The sequence below is a fragment of the Telmatherina bonti genome, assembly GCF_933228915.1.
Source record: "Telmatherina bonti genome assembly, chromosome: 6".
Lineage (NCBI taxonomy): Eukaryota > Metazoa > Chordata > Actinopteri > Atheriniformes > Telmatherinidae > Telmatherina > Telmatherina bonti.
Window position 1 is genome coordinate 36,640,258 of NC_136624.1, and position 21,898 is coordinate 36,662,155.

A 21,898-nucleotide genomic window follows, 5' to 3' on the forward strand; every position below is an offset into this window, starting at 1 on the left:
AACTCCAAATATCATAATAGCACCCCTTTAAAAGACCTTCAGAAATCCTGGAGAACAACTGTGTGAAAAGATTTAGATTGTCTGAATTCTGCCAAGTAAAGGAAGGAGTGAATGCTGAAGACTTTTACACAGGACAGTAAAGACAAAGTGATAAATGAACGAATCGATAGAACTGGTAAACTCGTAAATGACTAAACTGATCAGCACCTCCTGGACATCGCATTACTGTATAAAGACCTACCCTGCCATTAAATGAGGGCTTGGAAGTTGAATTATTGGTAAAATCATCAGTTGGTGTTTTCACACACTGCCTGAAGCGTGACACACGTGTTGGGTGGGGGTTGGGGCGGGTGGGGGTGGTTGTCAGGAAAAAACACAAAGAGCCAATTTGGTTCATTTCCAACAAACTGCAAATTCATTCAATGTGCAACGCAGGAACTCCCCGAAAACCAAAGCAAGCAACTTCCTATTCTGCATTTCTGAGACTTTGCTGCCAAAGTCACTGGAAGGTTGTGGGCTTAACCCTTTCCTCCCCGCCTCTGTGAAAACGCTGCCGAGTAGTAAACACAGTCTCCAGCCAATAACCCGGCAGAGACCACAGAGAGGAGTATTCCCTTCCACGCTGAATATCAGCTCCAGGTCTCCTGGGAAGATTTTACAGCTTTGAATTGCATAATACGCACCAGAATGTTGCCACTGTAAAACGTTTCCAACCTCAAGGGAAACGCCTTTTATTCCATGCTGATCTCTGCTGTTTAAACCCTCCAGACTTGCAAAAAAAAAAAAACCCCAACATGGAGCACCTTTCCGGTCCTGTGCACCAGAGAGGCCAGTGCAGGCCTCTGCGTGTGGCTGTTAGTGTGGGTATTGATGTTGTGGGTGTTGACCCATTTGCGCTCTTATGGCAACTGTATACAGCATCTCCAACAATTACTCTCATCCACAGATGATGGATTAACCCTTTTAACTCGATTCGCTTTGGGTCTGACGTCACGTGTGTGTGCGTGCACGTGTGTGTGTGTGTGTGTGAGAAGGAGCGAAAGTGGTTGAGTAATCCAGGCTAATGGATTTTTTTTTTTGTGACTATATGGTTTAAAGTTGTATGTCACATGAAGATGATGGGTTATTTTTCTGTTATTGCTAAATCTTTGTTTACAGAAAAAATACTGTTTTGGATTATGTGTGTGTGGGTTTATCAGCCAAATCATGTGCGTGCGTGTGTGTGTGTGTGTTTTCTCTGTTCTGCTGAGAAGGAATTGCCCCCCCAGCCATTTGAGGTAACAAAAGAAAGTTGTTTCAGGTAGTAGCTGTGTTTGTTTCTGCCAGTTTTGTGAAAACACACATTAAAACATCCTCGTCTTTTTTTCTCTTTTCTTTCACCACGCGCCATGACTGAAACAAACGGCACCTTGTCAACAGCAGTTGATAACCCTATGTCTCATTGGAGAACATGGAGCAGGGGCGTTAGGACGGCGATGTCGTCGAGTGCGATGCGGAAGCAGAGCGAGCCTTGTTGATGGCAGACGTGGAGAAAGATGGAGAGGATGTTGAAGTCTCCTCACATACCGCTGAAGCTGGAAGCAGACTAAGAAAAGGAGTGAGAACATCGAAAAGCACTACGTTTTATTGACGTGTGCGGCTCTGCAGGCGGTTTAGGAGTGTGTGTGTGTGTGTGTGTGTAGATGTGTGTACAGAGGGAGGTGTTATCTCTGCCCCTGTGTGGATCAATCAGATGATGTAGTGATAAGTCTTTGGATTACACTGATATTTACACACTCGCCAAGTGTAAGAGAGTGTGTATCCACTCACACATGTGTCTTCTAGCTCTCGTTAACACAGCTGTGGCTGCTCAGTTCTGCACTTCAGCAGTACGTCCGAAACTTAATGACTGACACACACCTCTGTGCTGTCACATACTTTTATTCCCTGTCAGCAGCAATTTGGCAAAGCAGCGTCAAAAATGGATTCTAAAATCAAATTGTGGGCTAGAAGGATATTACTTTCATCGTGTTTTATAGATAGCATAATTTTTAATGTACTTAATCATTTCATCTCTAAGATGTCAAAAAAACTTTCCATTTGCAATTTCTCAGCGCTCAGATAGATGTCAGCTCGTGGTGTCAAGTCAGCGGTTTTCCATTAGCAGGATTAAAAAGCGAGATTTAAAAAAGGTCGTATAAGAAGGCACCATCCTATGAAAGTCGGAAATCTATCGGGGTTTAACCGAAAAGTCATTTATGTCTAATCACATCACAGTAATAACAGATTGATGCCCATGAAATCGTATAAAATGTTAGTTTAGCAAAGCATTCATTCATTCATTCATTGTGGCACTTGAACCGTTCTTTATTGATTATACCCTGAGTGTGTGTGTGTGTGTGTGTGTGTGTGTGTGTGTGTGTGTGTGTGTGTGTGTGTGTGTGTGTGTGTGTGTGTGTGTGTGTGTGTGTGTGTGTGTGTGTGTGTGTGTGTGTGTGTGTGTGTGTGTGTGTGTGGTGACTGGTTAAGGGATCATATGGTTCAGTGAATTGCCTCGGGTGATGTGACCCTTGTGACTCTGGAATGCTCCTGATATTGTCACATGGTCCCCAGCATTACCGCCGTGTCACTACCGCGACCCAACACTCCACAGTGAAAAGGCTTTGCATGGTGGGATCCTGCTACGTGTGTGTGTGTGTGTGTGAGTGGGCCTTTATTTGACTAGGCTACTTAACATGTTGGGAAATGGAATCAAAGCATTAAAGTCAGACGATGCCCCAGCAGGCTTCCCTGGAGCCCTACTGCGAGATGGAAACAAGCGGCGTGGACTTGAACACAGCTTGGGTGCTTTCAGGTTGTTCTTTACGAGGCGAACTGGAGCCGAAGTGCTTTACATCCTGAGCTAAAGCCCACTTTTGTTGTGTCTCATTGGCTTTCTTTCTTTTTGTGAGGTGTCGGAACATAATGAGAAGGACATTGTATAGTTCTGCAGTGATCCTGTTGATGACGTGAACATTTTCCCACTAAATCAAACCTACATTGTGGCGTTTAAGGGTCTTCTGGCTGATCAGGGAAAAAACGGCATCTTTTCTGTTTTTTGTTTTTTATCACTACACTCTCTTTGTACTTTTAAATTTAAAAACGCAGCTAATGTGTAAACATCTTTATGCACAATAAACACTTCAGAGCTCATGGGAGATAAAAACAGTGACTGTAAATATCCCCCAACCTTCACATTTCTGCAGAAAATCCACCGAAAAGACATTTCCTGCAGCTCATTGTTGCCTTCTCTTCTTCCTCCAGCCGCTGCAGATAGATGACAACTTCTGTGGCCAGGACTTCAACCAGCCTTTGGGGGGAACCAGCACCATTGAGGGCACCCCCCTCTTCATAGACAAGGAGGATGGCATGACTTCGGTGGCGGCGTACGACTACCGTGGCAACACTGTGGCGTTTGTCGGCACGCGCAATGGAAAACTGAAGAAGGTAGGGATGTTTATGTTTTTATTCTGGCTGTTAAGTGTCTGTGTGGCATTTTTCCTTTTGTTTATATGAACAGAATAAAAAATCTTCTGTTTGTTGTTGTTTTTGAAGTGTTGCAGCTGTTTGGGTTGGATGTTATCCATCAATACACTTTTTGTACTGCTTATTCTAATTCAGGGTCACATGAAGGCTGGAGTTGCTCCCAGCAGGCGTGAGACAGGCGACACCCTGGAAAAGTCACCAGTCCTGCACTTTTTAATTAATATTCCTTCCGAGATATAAGATGACACGACTGTGTATTCGGGTTGTAATGATACGCAATCATCCTGATTCGATTAGATTCGGAATAGGGTGCCGATTCGATTTTAACGGCAACTCTTGCGATTCTTTGATGCTGCTGTTTTTTTGTAGCGACGAAAAACAACAAAAAAAATGCACAAAACTTTTTTTTTTTGCTCGTCGTATTTCTTAATTTCAATTAGGCAAAAACAACACAGTAGCCAAACCGTCATTTTGCTGTTAGAATGCCCAAGAAAACAAGTAAAAAGATCAATAAAAACAATAAAAATGACAAAAAAATTATCATTATTTTTATTTATTTGAAAAAGAAAAGAATTCTTTAAAAACAAAAATATTAATTTTGAAATTATGAAGCAAAAAAGTCCCGATATTTGACTTTTTCGATCTGATTCCCCACCCTGTGTTTGCCTACGTTTATATGCCTCCTCTCTTGTTACCAGCTACCTTCATCTCCTCTCCCTGCATTTGGGATTTAAACCAAAAAGCTCTAAATAAAGTATATTTTTGGACAAATCATAGCTACTGCTTTCACAAGAGAACAGCCCTGCATGTGTCCCTCTCTGACCACACAACAATGAACTGCACACAGTGGACAACTTTCTCTTGTCGGAATCCGCTGACATTTTACCGTAGCTAATATTACAATAAAGCTTCTGTTAATGTTGGTTTTATTTGTCAGCATATTTGTAAAATAAGTTTTTATCACCATGGTGCTAGGGATATTTAATATTAGCTTTTCTTACCAATATTTGACATCCTGATTTTGTCCAACTCTTCATTTCTAATACCAAAATCTTTGAAGCGAGTTGTGCCACAAACAACAATATCTGGAAAACATTACATATCTCTTATATTTTGTCATTTTGAGTCGCAGACGTAGCTGGAGAGTTTGAAATAAAATATATACATGTTTTAAAAACAGTCATTAAAAAAAGTAAAAACCAACACCAATATTTCCGATATTACATTTTAATGCTGATAACATAGGTATGCAGATAATATCGGACGTCTTTACGTGTTTCAAGTATTATTTACTTAATTATTGAAGAGTTGGTATGCTTTCTGAAACAAAAAACATGGAAATAAGGAGGTTTTTTTCTTTGGGAAGTCAGATTGATAAGTCTGACAGTCAATAATCACTGAAATATATATTTGCAGACTAATCCGAGTGGATTAACGTGGATATTTTACATCCGTATGAGGTGTTTGATGTCTGTAAAAGCCGTCTGTGGTTTCTCCCTTGTTGCCAGGTGCCTTCTGCACCCCGACGTGGCATGCAGCTCGCCCTCAGTCAGTCCAGCAGCTGTGACTAGCAGCAGCAGCTGTGCACCTCTGTCAGTTCACATGTATGGATGGAGCAGAGAGGAATGAGGGAGCTGATGGAGTCTTAACACATCTTTTTCTTTCCCATGAAAGAGTTTTAAGTCAGAATCTTTTGTAAAAGTAATTTTTTGTGAGCAGTTTTCTCTCCTTAGGGAGGAATTTTTCATACTTATGCAGCTTTGTCCTGTTTTTGTAAAGAAGAAGAAAAGGACTGCATAAGTTAACTGCAAGTTTACTTTCTGGGATTGTTTGTTGGTTACACATTCAATATGGCATCATTATGATTCTTCTTGTGTTGTTTGGGTTTTTAAGCCCGCATATTTGTTACTTTGTGTGTGTATCCAGTCTATGGAGGCCAGAGCTCTCAGGGTAAATGCTAGCTTATTAGAATTCAGCCCATTTCTCTCCTCACTGCTCAAGACCTGTCATCCATTCAATATTATGAATGTATAATCAGCCTGTGTGACTGTGCGCTTTCAATGTGTGTTTGTGTATGCACGCAGTGTTTGCGTGTTTGTCACTCACAGTATGTATAATAATGTGTGCTCCTGCGATGGCATGGGTTTGTGTGTGCATGTGTATATTCATGTTTATGTGAAAGCAAGAGACGACAAACAATACAACGTCGACTAAGATTCAGTGCTGTGCATTTGTCAGCGCGACACACATTCACTTAGCTTGGCAACAGCTCCTTTATTTATTCAGCTGCTCTCACATGTGTTTTCTTCTGCACTGTTGTGCACTCTGGTTGAGGTATATGTGTGTGCAACCTCACCTGGGAGAGCATCGCTACTGTCGTTTGTTCTGCAGTGCTGTTGTTGTGTGTGTGTTTGTTTGTGAACAACAGAGCCAAAGAGCCTGCAGTTCTTTTGGCTGCTGCAGATAACCAAGAAATAATAAATAAAAAAATCTGGTCCAATCTATAAAACTTGATATGCAGGCACACACACACACACACACACACACACACACACACACACACACACACACACACACACACACTAAGATTTGGAGGCATTTTAAAGAGGCACATTAGGTTAAAATGAAAAGGGGGGGAAAGTGGAATATTAGTGTGATAATGTGTTTGGTCAGTGTTTCAGGGTTGTGTTGGTGCTTTGCTTGTGTCCAAGCATGTTTTTGGTTATGACAGCAGACCTGCAACAAGAAAGCATTCATATGAAATGGTTTCTTTTTATGTGGTCGCCTTAAGGCTGTACAGAGACAGTATGTTGGAAGGATGGATGAACATGCTGGTTCACTGGATCCTGTAACAATAATCTTGCATTTTAATGGAGTGAAACTGACAGGTACTTAATGCCACTGAAAGATCCAGTGGCGGTACCTGGAAGATGGGAGAGCAGCTCATTCAGAACCAGTCACGACTGCGATCTGGGTCAGAAAATAGATCCGCAGCAGTATGCGGTCTTCAAAACTACGTTGAGCTTATTCTGAGTTGTTTCTAAACTGTCAGAGCTGTTTATGTCTGTGCTGGACGGAGAGGTGGGCATCTCTCCGTTTTCCTTAAGGCTCTTGCCTTCCTCCCCCCTCATCTTGGAAAGAGTCTGGTGGTTTCCTCCACGCCCAGCCTTCAAAAGTATCCCATACGTTTAATGTCTTTATGTTCGCTGCAGAAAGCTCCAAATAAAATCAGTAGGGGAGTAAGCAGCTTTCCCCTTCGGCCCTCTGATGAGGTCGCCACAGCCGACCATCACATTTATGCCTGGTGCTCTTCTCAGCGTAGTGGGAGTAATACTCGAACCGCAGACCGTCAGGTCAGAAGACTGGTGGCTCCACCCCCTGAGCCACTGCCACCAATCAGCTGTGTTCTGTGTTATTTTTTAAAAGATCATTTTTCAACACAGAACAACTTGGAAAAGACACTGCTTATTGCCAAACAATGAGAGATTCAATGCTGCACATGCACGACTTCTTCCGAAACACAACGGTTGCCATGGGAATCAGTGCCTTTGGGACGATTTCTACAACTGGTCCACAGACGTCATGAGATGAAGGGTAGTTTCAACCTGACTTCCTGATCTGTTCTTACAGAGTCGCGTTCTGGTTGTTCGTGAATGCTTCAAATAAAAGAAATCATGTCACATAGGAAGTGTTTTTGATTCCTGCCTACTCTACAGGCCGACAGGTATCCTACAGTAAAACTCTGGAAGGTTTTTATCTGTTTCTATCTCTTTTCATGCATTTTAAAACACATGAAGTGAGGGAGAAATAAAGGCTTTTGCAATAGTACCAACAAGACTTTAAAACAACTTTCCCCCTTGAAACATTTCCTTCTTCGTCATTCGGAAAAACCTGAAGCGCTTTGATGTCCTGCTTCGTCTCCTTTCAGCTTGTTTTTAACTGCCGATGATGTTCAAGGTTGTCCAGAGCAACAAGACAGTGGCATAAACATGTTAAAAAGCAAGCACTAATGAAGTCCCTTTGTGCTCTGCTTTGCCACACACACACACACACACACACACACACACACACACACACACACACACACTCCCTCTCGTGCACACACTCACAGGGGAAGCTTTTACTAATGAGCAGTGGTTTAATGGGACTCAGATAGAGGAGATACAGGAAGAGAGATGGAAAGATGAAGCAGATAGAGCAGAAAGCAACAGGAGGTGGACAGAAGGAAGTGATGAGGAAAGGTGATGTCTGCGGTTGTGATTAACCAATCCTGGCGGTCATCTGGATGCTGCTGTGGTCAAGGACGTTGCTGTGCCGCACTTAACATTTAGGATTAAAAGCTTCTGCTCCCCTTTAACTGCTTTATGATCTTCTGCTAATCATTCGTCACCGCCTGTCAGTGTTTATCTTTCAGCAGATTGGCTGTGGTTTGAGAAGAAGAGCGGTGAGCTCAAGTGTACCGATCTAGTACACTTAAGCAAGATACTGAGCCCTGAAGTTGCCTCTGATGTACCCGTCACTGCATGATGGCTGTATCCGTGAATGATATTAGTACATTTACCATGTGCACACTGTAAATCTCATACCTGCCTGAGTAGAAGACATTTTTACCAGGGAATCAGGTGCACACAAAATCAAGCTTCAGTTTTTTCAGGCATTGTTGAGCAATTCCGATAAAAGGGTATTCGCCACGTTGCACGCGCTTGCACACAAATACAAAGCCTCAGTAGGAGGTCTGAGGAGATGCAAGCAGGAGATGGGAAGGCAGTCGATAATCCAATACGTAAATGTAGATGCTTTTTTTTCTCTTCCCCCTTTTGAACACCGTGCACACGATTACACACAGACACGAGTGAAGATTCCTCAGCTGCGTCCTCCATCAGGGGGCAACGTGAGCCATCTGTTAAGTGTATGCAGTCCGAGTGCCAGGTGGTCGGAGCCCCCAGTGCCCACTGTGTGTCCATTGTGGCTGTGCCAGGCTCAGGTGGCTGGATGCAAAGGTGCTGCCCAACTCTCATTCATCAGCGCATCAATGAGGCCGACCCACAGACCCCGACGACAGCAGGAACAGGCTGCTAGGATACAAAAAGACGGCGAATTTTAATCGGAGACAAAGAAAGGATCCGTTCTAACTTTTATAAATTGCACATAATGAACGAGTGAAACGCTTCATGTTGAGAGCAGCAGAGCGACTGGTGAATGTCAAAGATAACACGATTGACCCCCAGGCCCAGTGAAGGGGTTTCCATTAAGCGTTTAGCATCAGTTCTGCTGTGCAGGAACACACACCTCTATCAGCTGAGTTATCACAGAGAACGAGAGGATGACGGCATCCTAACATCTAAACGTTAAGTGCCAGATGGAATCGGATGTGTTGTACCGCTGCACACGCAGCAGGCCTCGTGAAGCTCCTGGTGGGTTTGAGTGTCAGATGTAGAGTCTACGAGTGTTAAAAATGTTCATTTATCACTCTGAACCAGCAAAGGCAATTCTTCTTCTTTTATTAATCAGATTTTGCCCTAAAGAAATAAAGTAAATGCAGTCAGTCTGAACCCATGCATGACTTTTATTAACACTGAGAGGCTGTAAATTGATAGAAATGCATGAATTACTGTGGCGCTGGTAATATTTCCTGTGAATTTTTGTCAGACTGGTTATTGTGGAGGTTATGTGCTTTTCTGGAGGTTAATAACAAGCGACAGTTTGTCGTTTGTGTGTGTATGTTGCTGTGTGAAGTCACCCGATGTCGTCCACTGGGAATGCCGGTGTCACCATTAAGAGACCATGTCATGCCCTAATTGACTGATGATTCTTATTCTTCGGGTGCATAATGCTGCCCTGTCAAACTCCCCCGTGTGTTTGTGTTTGTGTGTGCAGGCGTGTGCTTGTGGTTTGCATTTAAATGTCCGTTACCACTTCCCCTTTGTTGACAGGACCATTCCACCCACATGGGTTTGTGTGAACTAACTGATACACACCAGCGCTGCTCTGTGAAGGGTTGTCTATTTATAATGTCTTTTGGTAATGAGAACACACCAACTACAGACTTTGTTCCTGATTGTGTGTGTGTGTGTGTGTGTGTGTGTGTGTGTGTGTGTGTGTGTGTGTGTGTGTGTGTGTGTGTGTGTGTGTGTGTGTGTGTGTGTGTGTGTGTGTGTGTGTGTGTGTGTGTGTGTGTGTCATCGTTTGGCTCAGTCGCCCGAGCCACGAGTTTTTTGGCCGGACATGAGTACAGAGACTGGCTTTGTGCAGGCGCTTGGTGTCAGTAGTTCACACAACTGCATGGGGTCATGCAAACACACACATACACACACACACACACACATACACACACACACACACACACACACAGAGGATGAAAATGTTGTGAGAATAGAAAATGATGGAAGAGATCCGCTTCAGTACGTGCCGTTGAGGTTAACACCAAAGCTTTCAGTCAAGATAATTCATACTTTGCATTAAACACAGTTTTTCCACTTCATTTAATTCTTTTCCGGAGTGCCATCAGTCATCCGGTCTGAGCAGGATGTTCCCAAATTAACAGCAAAATGTGTCATTTTTCTGCTGCGCTTTCTTCTCCATCCCGCCTGCACAGAACCTTGTCTTAGCATGAAATCAGATCAACCAATCAGCTGGCTTATGATAGTTATGTGGACACTGTTTGGCCTTTCTTTGTGTTTTTATAGTGGAAGCTGCAGCAGCTGAACTGTGTGATGACGGGGTTGGAGAAGTTCTCATCAGCGTTTAATTGTGAATCAAGCAATATAAGTAAAAGAATTAAATACAGTATTTAACACTATTAAAAGTTTATATCATTGTTTTAAAACCCAACACTCAGTGACAAGACGGCCGTTTTACAGAAAGGTTTTTATGCGTAGCTTTAGCTCTGTTTCGTTTGCTGCGTAAAGACTCTGTGAGTTAGGAGCAGACAGCTGTCAATACATTGCAACACTTCTTGGATCTGACGCTGTTACACAATTATGCCCCGGATATTTGCAATTATCTCTGTCGTGTAAACTAATACTGGAACATCTGCACCACATTTGAGTGCTTGGACGTCCTCATGCTGCTGTAGCTGGATAGGCAAATATTGTAAAAGACTGCATGACTGCCGACATAAAACTTAATAACACATAATCCATGATAATATAACTTTATTTACATTATATTTGGGCTGTAATTGATCCAGTAATTGCTGTGCTTTTTTTTTTTTTTTTGCTTTTTTTTTACGAAACTTCACATTTTTATTTTAACACAGATCAGTCCAGCAAAGTCAGGTAAGTGTTTTCTTTTTCTTAATGCAGCAGTAAGTCCATAGTTACAACGCAGACTATGCAGCTCAGACAGAAACAGAGATGAGCTCTTGCTTGTTTGAGAAGCTTGCAGGGCGTTATGTTCTCCAAGCACTTTAAAACTAAGAAAAGTAAAGCTGGAAGCTGCAAAATGCCGCATCCTAACACGTTGTGTAAGCAGCAGCACAGATGCAGACTGCAATGCAATGTGTTCCCAGTTGATTTATGGAGCGTACAGCTTCTTTACACTACGTTCAGCATGCCTTCAGATGATTAAGTAGGACACTATATAAAGTATAAAACTTAGTGTAGAATTCAAATAGCACTACAAGATGTCTGCTGTGATGAATAGTGGATTATATAGTGAACAAGTGGATATTTTAGACACAACTTTAACAAAAAGTGCGACACGACGGGTTCTTATCCTTTTAATAATGCTAATTTTTTTTTTTAAAAAGCTGGTGGGGCTGAACTGTGAAGTGTCTAAAAACTGATGTAAGAAGATTTTGTACCAGAAAAAAAAAACATTAAACACAAGTAGAATTTGCTGATAAGTCTCCCTGTTCGTTCAGCTGTTAGCTGTGATGGTTAGTGGGTGAGACTGTGATTGTTCACCACTTGTCCCTAACATTTACCTTTTCTCATATTTGTCCTTTTAACTTTATTCTGTTATTTCTGTTGCCAGGCAACCATGCTGCACTTACTATCCCGGGTTGTTAGCGTTTGCATTGTGTTGCCATTTTGCAGGATCGGTGTTGGGGAATGACCAACCCAGCACGTCCTCATTGCAGGTGTGCGTGACTTCCTAGATTAGTTGATTGGGAGAAATCAAGTGGAGTATTTCCTCTTCCGTAGTTTCTTTAAGTGTGGGCTTATTTGAAATCATGTATTATAACTGGTATTCCTTTGTGTATTTTTGTTTGTTTAGGAATTTGGTTTGTTTATTAATGTCGGTGTAGAATAAGGTTGCTGGGAACAGTGATATGGGGAAATGGTTTAAACTAAATCAAATCAGTTGTGTGTCTAATGGGGTGTATAAGTAATCAGTTTTGGGAGCTCGCGAGGAGAGAGAGTGAGGAAAAGGATGTGAAACGGGTGACTGATTGCCCCCTGATCTTTGAAACTGTATGATGGACAACTTTTGTAAAATAAAATGTTCATCTTTAAGGAAATTCCAGGACTGCTGATTCTGTCTACGTCTAAACTTCTTCAGCCTTGGACACTCCTAACTTTTATGCATTCTACTAGCAAAGCTTTACTCAGCTCACTTTCCTACCTTGAAGTAGTTTTAGTAGCTGTTGTCGTGTGAAAGACAGCCAGGGGAGCACATTTCCTCACTTCATATTGTGCTGTAACACAAATATTAATGTAGTTGAAGTAAATTGATATATTATTCATCTATAGAATGAATGCATCTCCATATGTGCATGCATATGTGCGTCCCACTGAAGCATGTGCATATCAATTATCTCTCATCATTGCCAGCCTGAGTCTTCCTCCCATCTGCCAGCACATCCTCACATGTGGCTATATTCAACCTTGAGCGACGCACAACGTCTCCATGTGAATGCACGCTCTCTCGTTTATCCGCGGAGACGCGGTCAAGCCTCGAGGATGTCTTTGCAGAATTTCACACAGTGTAAATCCAGTGCACGTGTCACTTTAGGGCTTTGATGCTGTCATCTTTGTTTTAGCTCAGGATGTTAGCGGTGACATAGTGTTAGATGTAAGTTCCAACAACGCCCCAGAATGCACCCAGCCGTCTCACTGTAACTAAAATGGCTGCTGCACAACCACAGTTGTATGAATTAGTAAAAAGGAATCATCTAGCGCTTCTTCTCTTTGCTCCTCTGCCTCTGTTTTCCCTCTTTTTCTGTTTCATGTGCTCCTCACATCTTCTCTTTCCGCTCCCCTTCTGTCTCTTTCTGTGATCAAAGATTCCTCTCCCTGATAATACTTGAGCTTTTCTGTGTGTTGAGATGTAGTCATCGCTATTTTTCTCTCATTTTCTTCCATTAAAGAGAAGAGCACGCACACACATGCACAAAAAGTTGTAAAAAAAAAGCAAGCGTTGTAGCATTACACACACACATTCATTCATTCACATTTTAAGACATGGATAGTAGCACTTAAGTTGTGAGGGTAGACAGTAATGAGGGGGCTCCTTAGAAGATTTTATGCCATCACATTTCTTCACACTCTTGTTCGGGAATCCACCCACACAGTCTCATTAAAGCTGTGTCTAAGCTAACTCTGCACCTTTGTCCTACAAAGCCCCATCTGCCATCATAACCCATATTTCCCACCTTTCTAACAAGCAATGCTGACACTAAGGGGTGATATGAGGCGATGGTCCTTTTTGTTAATCTTAATGTATATCTTTTAATCTCACCGCCAACTATTATGCAGTAATATAACCAACGCTGCAATAAATTTTCAAAGCTAATCACCTTTAAAAAGCAGGATAAGTTACAGTGAGCTCCCGCGTTAGCTAATACCACAGATGAGAACAGTTCAGTCCTTGATAATCTCAGTGCTAATGCACTTTAGCTCGGTCCAACAGCGTGTGACTGCAGTGCACAGCGCTCGTTCAGTACCTCGTCGTTCCCCTCCTAATTCACTGCTACCAGGGGTTAATGAGCCAAAGTGAGAAGGAGATCAGAGTGGGAAAGAAAGCCGGGAGAAAGGGAGACAGTTGAAAAAGAGCAAGGGAGATGAATAATAAATGTACCACGCTTGAATCCATTTTTTAAGGGAAGATTAGAGGAGTCTGGATGCAAGCTGGGACGCTCACATGATCCAAGTGAGGACGAGGCCAGCCTGTTTCTAGGTCATCTCTATTAGGCATCTCCGGAAAGAACATCAAAGTATTCCAGTTTTTCATATCGTATGTATGTACAATGCTGCATGCTTTTCTTTAGATTACAATTCTGCAGCTTTTTATCGTAAAAGACGTGTATTTCATAAACAGATCTGTAATAATATCTTTATTACATTTTAATGTTCACCATTAAGGTGTCGGCATTTTAAAACGCGTGGATTTTAATGGTTTTGTTTTTTTTTAAAGGTTTTATAAAACAGTCGGCGTATTTTAGCCTTTAGATAAAGAACTTTAATGTTGGGAGGAGAATGTGTTGTCCTGGTTTGTCTCTGTCTTCACCAACGATACAGCCAAGAGCACACGAGGTGGATGGCCGAGTGCCAGGGCTCAGTGGGCGCCCCCATTTTTCAAAAGACGCACAATCAAACATAAAGAGAGAAGAGAGGATGCCATATATCAAACTAACAAGTCAAAATGAGTGCATTAATGTTGTGTATACAAACACCGGGGCATCATTGTCCAGAGGGTTTGTCATCATGATGGACACAGCAGGCATAGATTAGCTTTCACACATTCTCACATTTGTGTATGCAAGCCCCCGTGTGAGATATGTCTCGCACATGCACACACATTTCCGTGCAGTTAGACCCTGCAGAGCTCACTATAAGCTTTGGTTTGGAGGAGACCATCTCCAAAAGCTCCCTAACCACCTTATGTTAAGACCACTTAACCTGTTAACCTGTTAACTGCAAGGAGTCATCAACTTTTTAAAGAAGGAAAAACACACGTAGACATAAACCGTAAAATGAAACAAGACGCGTCACTTTGATGTTTCCCCTCGAATCTCATTACAAAGCTGGATGTGAGAAACTTCTTCATCTCCATTCCATCAAATGATGAGTGTGAATATGTGAGCTCCTATCAAATGAGCTAATCTGCTGTGAAGAACGCAGACGACGCCGCAGTTCAAACACGGAGGCTCTCAGACTCTCCTATGGGAAGCAGCTGCAGCAGGCTTATCAGATTACACATTACCAAGCTAATAGATTCTTAATAGATTGTTTTTGATTAGTTCCTCTGATTTAGAGACGTTAAGATGATTATGGTTTATGTGTACAGAAAGAAATGTGCTCACACCTGCACGTCTTTCCTTGAAGTGTGTTTGCAGATACTTTTAAGTGGCGCTCGTTAAAATGTGAGCGTTTGGTTTGAATTGTGCATCTCTCTGAAAGACGCACACAGAAACAGTATTAAGATAAATTCCAAAACAAGAAATGCAACAATGCTTTGTGCTCATCTTCGCACAGCATCTCCCGCTGTCAGACTAATTACCCCCCCCCCCAATCCTCTGTCTTCCAGAGTGCACAGTTTTACCCTGAAGTCTTGTCACAGTATTAGCTGACTTGCTAACTTACCCCAAGCACATTCACCTCCTGACCACTGCTAGCCTCGTAGCACTCGGCCTGTGGCTAATCCTGTTAGCACAACAGTCTGCGATAACAAATTAAAATGCAGCCAACCTCCCCACAGTGCCTATCTTGCACCCCCTGGCTTGTCTTTCAGCAGAACATTGGACTGAAGTGAACTTATTTCACTTTCTTTGGCTCATTTGTTTGTGAATTGCAGCGATTTGGCTCCAATTAAGGACTTTAGATTTGGTGTTAATTAAGAAAATTAGCAGGATGAAGACCTTTTGTTTTTGACTATAGCGCTGCTAGCAAAAATGTAGCACAGATTGATAAAGCTAACCTTTTGACTTCATGGTTTCCATCTACATCGGATATCTGAGTGCAGAAGACGGTTGTATCATTTTCATCTGCACATCTGTTTTCACTACTCACCAGTTTTTTCTCTGCTTGGTAAAATATTATCTGCTTGTTTTAAGTGTTTTAAACTGATCCATTAGTTTGCATCTATCTCTCCTCCCTCTGTTTGTCTCTTGTTCTTCCTTTACTTCTTCTTTCTTTCAGTCAGTTCCTGTTGTTTTTTCTTTCCTAGATTTACTCACACCATCGGTACGCTTTTATTCCCTCCCCCTCCATGGGGTTAGTCATTAGCCGACTGACTGAGCTGATTGCATTTATTCCCAAAGCTTGCATTTGTTTTTATGTCTTCTTTCTTTCTCTCCATCGCCTGTTCTTCATTTTCACTCCCAGTCTCCCTCCCCACCCATTTTCCCCCAATAAATACCTTTTCTGCACCTCTCTTCCATGCTTCTGTCCATTCTTACAAAACCTGTGCTGGCCTTTGGGTCGCTGAATTGCACTCCCAACTGTATCATCACTAAAACATTCATTCGAGAATTTAACTTTAAATTGACTAACAACAATTTAACTGTTAGCTTTCTATTAAATTAGCCGTTTAGGTCGGCTGCAGTTTGAATACACTCTCCCTGGAAAAGGTTTCGCTGGCCACCAACTACCCATGTGGCCATTTCAAAGACGTTTCCGCCTCCCTGTGGGTTTTACAGCGCTTTGGCCAGCTACTGACACTGTCAAGAGCCAAGATGGAGGCGTGTTCATGGTGTGTTTGTGGAAGGGGGGAGTAACAAATGGTAGGAAGAGAGAGAGAGAGAGAGATTCCCCTCTGTCTACCCTTCCTTCCCCGCCTCCTCCCACACTTCAGCCATCCTCACGCCCCTCTTCATCTCCTTCTCTTCCATCCATGTGTTACTGGTGGATTAGGCTAATTAAAGCACCGCAAACGGCGTCCGCAGAGAGAGACTGCACACAAACACACATACATGCACATTATTAAACACATGCATTCATTAATGAGGCAAGTACACAGGCGTATACAATGAAGAAAACAGGAAAGAAACACAAAAACAAGCAGACATGCGTCACACTAAGACCTCGTAGATGTGCTGTTTCTAAGGACACATTATGTTACAATGACGGTCATTGTTTTTATTGGCAAAGCCTGATTTAAATGTTCCATGGTTTACTTCCCCAGACTTTACTTAAAGAAGCTGCATATCCTTCTGTGACCGTTAGATTTATTTGACTTCTAAGAGGAAATGAGCTTAAGGCTAAGAAACCCCAGCCTGTATGGAGATCTCAGTTAGCTCCAGGCTTCAGCCCAGGGAACCCCAGCCATGTGTTATCAGCCGTAAGAGTCTTGTGCTGCGTGTTTATGGGTCAGTAGCAGAAAACTGCTGGCCCTGAAATAACACAGGACTGTCTGACTTTAACCTTTGTTTGAGCATGTTTTAGGGGTCTGTGTGCATGATCTGAGAGGGAATGGTGGGCAGTTTCTGCAGCTGGGGAGGGAAGGATGCTTTTGGACATGAAGACCAGCCAGTGTAGGAACTTTTGAGACACTTTGTCTCGTCACTGAAGAAGAAAGGAAGAGATGGAACGCTGTGTCCCTTGGTTGGAATTTCTTCCGGATGTTTCTCCTCTCAGGATATCGGCTGTGCATCTAGAAAACCGCCTGCTTCCAGGGAAACCTATTGGATTACTGATAACCTTGGAATGGATATGGCCGACACAGAGGGTGTGTAAGTCGTGGAGGGGAGATGGGGTTGGAAGCACTGGTTCCACCTTAGTTTGCTCTTTTCTTTTTTTTTCCCTTTTCAGTTTTCTCATTCTTCCTCTCAGTCATCGTATTCACATGCCGTTAAATAAGTGATAGAATGGCGTTAAATATGTCTGCAGTTCGCTCCCCGTGTTGCTTCCAAATTGTATTTGTCCTCCCCTGCCATGCTTGGTGGGTTTAGCTTTTGACTGGCTGACAATCCCATGAGAAACTTGTTGTATTAAGGTGGAAAATATATCACAGCATTTTGAGCATATGGCAATAAACACCCTCGAACCCGAGCACGCACAAGCACACACCCAATAATGAGGCTCCAATAACATAGGGGTCTTTACTCCAACTTGTCTCCAAATCCCCCTGCGACGGGCCTGCTCCTTGGTTGCCATGGCAACTGTAGTCAGGGCAGCCGCTGCTGGTGATAGTGAGAAAGAGTAAAGGATGAGAGAGAACGAAGGAGAGTCACAGGGAGCATTGATGTTTGTGATGCCGCCGTGGGATTTGAACACAGTCACAACACTGAAACTGGGTTGCTGCAGTCGTGCTGCATCACAGTGCTGGGAATGCAGTTTAAACTGGGCTGGAAATAAGTGGGCTTGTAGGTCATGTGTGTGTGTGAGACAGACGCACACAGAAACGTGTGAAGGAGAATGAAACTGCAGACGCAGCACACATTCATTTGGTCTGGACACGTGTTCAGTGTTTCTTTACGTTGGCGTTCTGGAAGAGGAGCTCTGTGTCGACGTGTTCCTCCACGGACAGCATCCATCCAACACTCAGTCGCTTTGATAGTACATCTGCTTATTTACAACTACAATGTTCCCAATTTTTCTAACTTAATAACCTAAGTTAATAAAAAGGGAGCAGAGAAAATTAAATCTTGCACTCAAGCTGGTATTTCCTGGGCTTTCAACTTCCTCTAACATCAGTCAAAAGCCCGTCTTGTCCCCAGTTGATTGTGAATCAGCACGTAGAATTTAGATAATGCTATGAAGTTGAAAAACCATTTCAAGAGAAAAGCTCTTGTTGGGAGGTGGGGGGGTATCTCTTCTGCACATACTGTAGAGAAAAGCTCAGTAGGGACGGGAAGCACAGCAAACAGGCAGTTAGTGTCAGCTCAGCGATGTAGTTTCATTACAGTCTCAGCACTATGAATGTGTCCAGGAGGCGACCAGGGCTCCATCATGGGCCCTGCGGGAGCCAAAATGGCTTCATTTAGTGATGCAGTGGACTGAAGTGGAGGCAAGAGGGTCAATGCTGCCACTGGGAATAAAAAAGACCAAGAGAAGCCAGATGAAGTTAATGTGCAGTAACTGATTTCCGACACACCGTGTTCTGATTGTGTGTGTGTATGATTTGTAAACAGTAATGTGGGTCACAACATCGTGCCATTTGTGGAAGCGTCTGGTGGATTTCAGACAAAAAGATCCTTCTGTTCTGAATGATTGGTGGATGTTCATATCCTAAAGTTAATTTCCTACCATGCTTGGAAGCAAATTAAATGGGTGTTTCTGTGTAACATACCCATCTTTTTTTATTTTTTTTTTATTTTATCCAGTCAGGCTGCATTATTAATGTTATATTGCTAGCTTAGCACCCGACTTTACGTCTCTCTCATGCAGTGTCGTCAGAAGGCATGGAGCCCCCGGTGGCCACCACCAATCACATATTTATTTTTTTGCACGCAGTCAGGGAGTGCTTTAAAGACACAAAGCCACTTAGAGTTATTGAAAAGGACCTGAGGTGGGTTTATCCGGGTTGAGGTTGCACCCAGGAGCCCCCGGCTATTGTTTGTCCCTCTAGGTGATTAGAGTTAAGAGACAGGCTTTAAGGGAAATTAGCTTTCGATTAGGTCCTCTGATAAAGAGCTTGCATTGTAATTGACCTTTCAGACCAACAAGCAGCGACCAGGTGAAGTGTGTTGTCTGCACTAATGTGGATTGATTTAAAAAATGCTGCTTATTTGTTGAAAGTTTTCTGTCAACTCATGAGATTTGCTCCAGTTCGCCTTTTATTCCCCTCCAGTGGCGCCCGGTAATGTGACGGACTTTTCTTATATCGTGACTCGTTTTTAATCTCATAAGTTTCATTAACAGGTTTTTTTGTCACATACTGTCCTGTGTAGCTTGAGAAGCAGATTACTTCATGTCAAACCTCTTAAAAAGACAACCTATTTCCTCTGAGGAGGCAGCAAGTCAGGAGTCACAGTGGCGAGCAGGAGCAGAGGTGGAGAGAAACAACACACACACACACACACACACACACACTTAATCAGGCTGATTGCGTGTGGCTCCGTCTCTTCTCATTGCATCATATCTCTAATGAATTGGTCCTGCATCATCCTCTCCAGGGTGGGTCCTCATAAGACTGGTAAAAGCCAAAAGGGGCATGACCAGATGTAATGAAACGTTAGTTGTTCACAAAATACAGAAATAACATTTTGTACGCTTGTTAACAAGCCTTCCATTTATTTTCTTCTAGTTCATCCTGTAACTGCTGATGTGACTTTTACATTAACAATGGAAGGAATAATCTGAGCACACTTATACACACCGCTCACAGCTGACCTGCATGCCGACTGATGCCTGGACTGATGGCTATCTACACAAACCAGTGTTCAGTTTGTAAAATGCACAAATTCTTTTTCTTCTCACAGTTGCATTTTTCTCAACACTGACTTGACTGACTTCTATGTTTTCTCCTTCCCCAAAGCTATGACACCATTTGCAGATACATAGACACACATTCAATGGTGGTAGCAACTTGTTCTTCTTTCCCATCTCCGCTCCTCGGAGAGCGCCATGGAGCCAGGAGCAATGCAAATTGTGTAAAATGTTCCAGAAAGTGGCTTTTCCCACGGGGACTTCTCAACTCCAGCTCTGAGTTAACACTATTTGCTTGCTTGTGTGTGCGTGCATGTGTGTCTGTCACGGTTCTTGCTCTAGCATTTTGCGGGTGTTTGAATGCAAATTACGCAGCATGTGCATTAAAGTGTTAACATGGATATGCATGTGTGTACAGCCTCGCTACCCCCCCCCGTCTGTCTTGTGATTTTTTTTAGGCTGGCTAGAGACAGAGAAAGAAATGTGTATGAAACGAAGCGTTGATGGAAATTGAGGGTGCATCTCTGTCCGACTTAACCGATTAGCTGCAGGAAAAGCTTGGTTAGCTGTTAATTTGACCGTGGGTACAGAGAGAAAAGACAGCTGAAAGAACAGAAAGGATTGGCGAGGGAAAATATTGGCCCGTTTGCAGAATATCATCTGATACATCAGACAGAAATCACCAGCTCATAACATTCTTTATATTCACTGGAAAAGCATGATTTTGCATCCAGAAGATGGTCATTGTTTCATTTCAAAGCCGTTTTGCCTTCAGGCTTACAACCACTGTACAACAGGGACGTCCAGTTCTGGCTGCTGACCTGCACGCTTTCTTCACACCGGACATGGACTAATTAGTCACTAGGAAACTTTGGCAGACCTTCAATGTAAGCTGTTCACGGGATCCTTTTGCTTTGAAACAGGTGTTCTGGAGCAGCAAACATCTAAAACCTGCAGGAAACTGGCCATCTAGGACTAACAGGGACTTCCCTGCTGTACTGATCAGACTGGAAAATGATTGGCACGTGTTACACTCAATCATTTCCACAGACTATGGACTCACGTTCAGACTCTTAGTGTTGGACAAAACATTTTAGTATTTTTATACAGAATTGAAATCACACCGCTGCTAAGATCATCTTCTGCTGGCTGGAGAGCTTACAGGTAGGACGCAAGATGGATTCTGAATTAGCCCTCGATGGGAGGGGGGGCAGTTCTGTAGTGTGCCTTTAGCCTTTCAAATGGTTAAAGGCTAAAGATGACCATTAACACTTTAACTTTCACACTAACAAACACGTTCTCATGAACGTGCACAACCCAGAGAAGATGACCAATCACTGAGTCCTGTCCCTGGGACGTCACTAAAGTTTCCAAGTAGTTTCCGTCGCCATGGAAACTGAACGTAGAGTGTGCTGGAAAACCCAAACATGCGTTTAGGTGATAAAAAATTGGCGCCGCTCATGTGTCTGATGAGTATTCAACTCTATAACACAGTAGAAAGCTCAGAAAACTAGAAATACCACCATAGAGCCGCTTTAAAGGGTTAAGAGTCTAAAACTGTCCAGTTACAACAATGAACCGATTCATATGATCTCACTTCAATTCATTATCGAGTAATATCGCTAATAAACTTATTGTAACATTGTGTGTGTGTGTGTGTGTTTGTATATATATATATATATATATAATATAGCCAAAGAACATGTTGTGAAATATTTTCTTCATACGGCCATGCTCCTCTGATGAACTGCGCTGCTTGCCCTTGTGTGACAATGAATCATGTTTAACCTCCAGATGAACTCGGGGTTTCACTGTGTGTTGTTTTTGGCATTTGCCGCTGCTCCCACCATGCATTTTGTGGGGGCTGCATTATGCTGCTTTCAATTTATTGCCCTCTCCACATGTATGTCTGAGTTTTTCTTTTTGTGTGCGTCCCAAGTTAGACAGCATATTAAAGCATTGCAAACCCATAAACAGGCTGTGAAAAACCTCCAGGTTGCACCATCTGCCTTCTTCACCTGACTCTGAGTGTGTCCAGAGACTTTTGTAAAAATTTTATAGGTATTTTTTAATCAACATATGTGACCATAGTTGAGTAAAGAGCAGTTTACACACAAACTACAGATGCATGCAGCGGCTGA

General features: G+C 42.7%; 1 protein-coding gene across 1 annotated transcript in view; it reads left to right on the forward strand.

The window, feature by feature from the left end:
* The window catches only part of plxna1b (plexin A1b), a gene marked incomplete at its 5' end in the record, with an annotated part of 155,234 nt that overhangs the window by 14,555 nt on the left and 118,781 nt on the right, over window positions 1-21,898 (forward strand). The window contains one exon of the mRNA XM_079242272.1: window positions 3,283-3,465. Coding sequence (XP_079098398.1) covers window positions 3,283-3,465 — 183 coding nt within the window. The remainder of the gene's footprint in view (window positions 1-3,282; window positions 3,466-21,898) is intronic.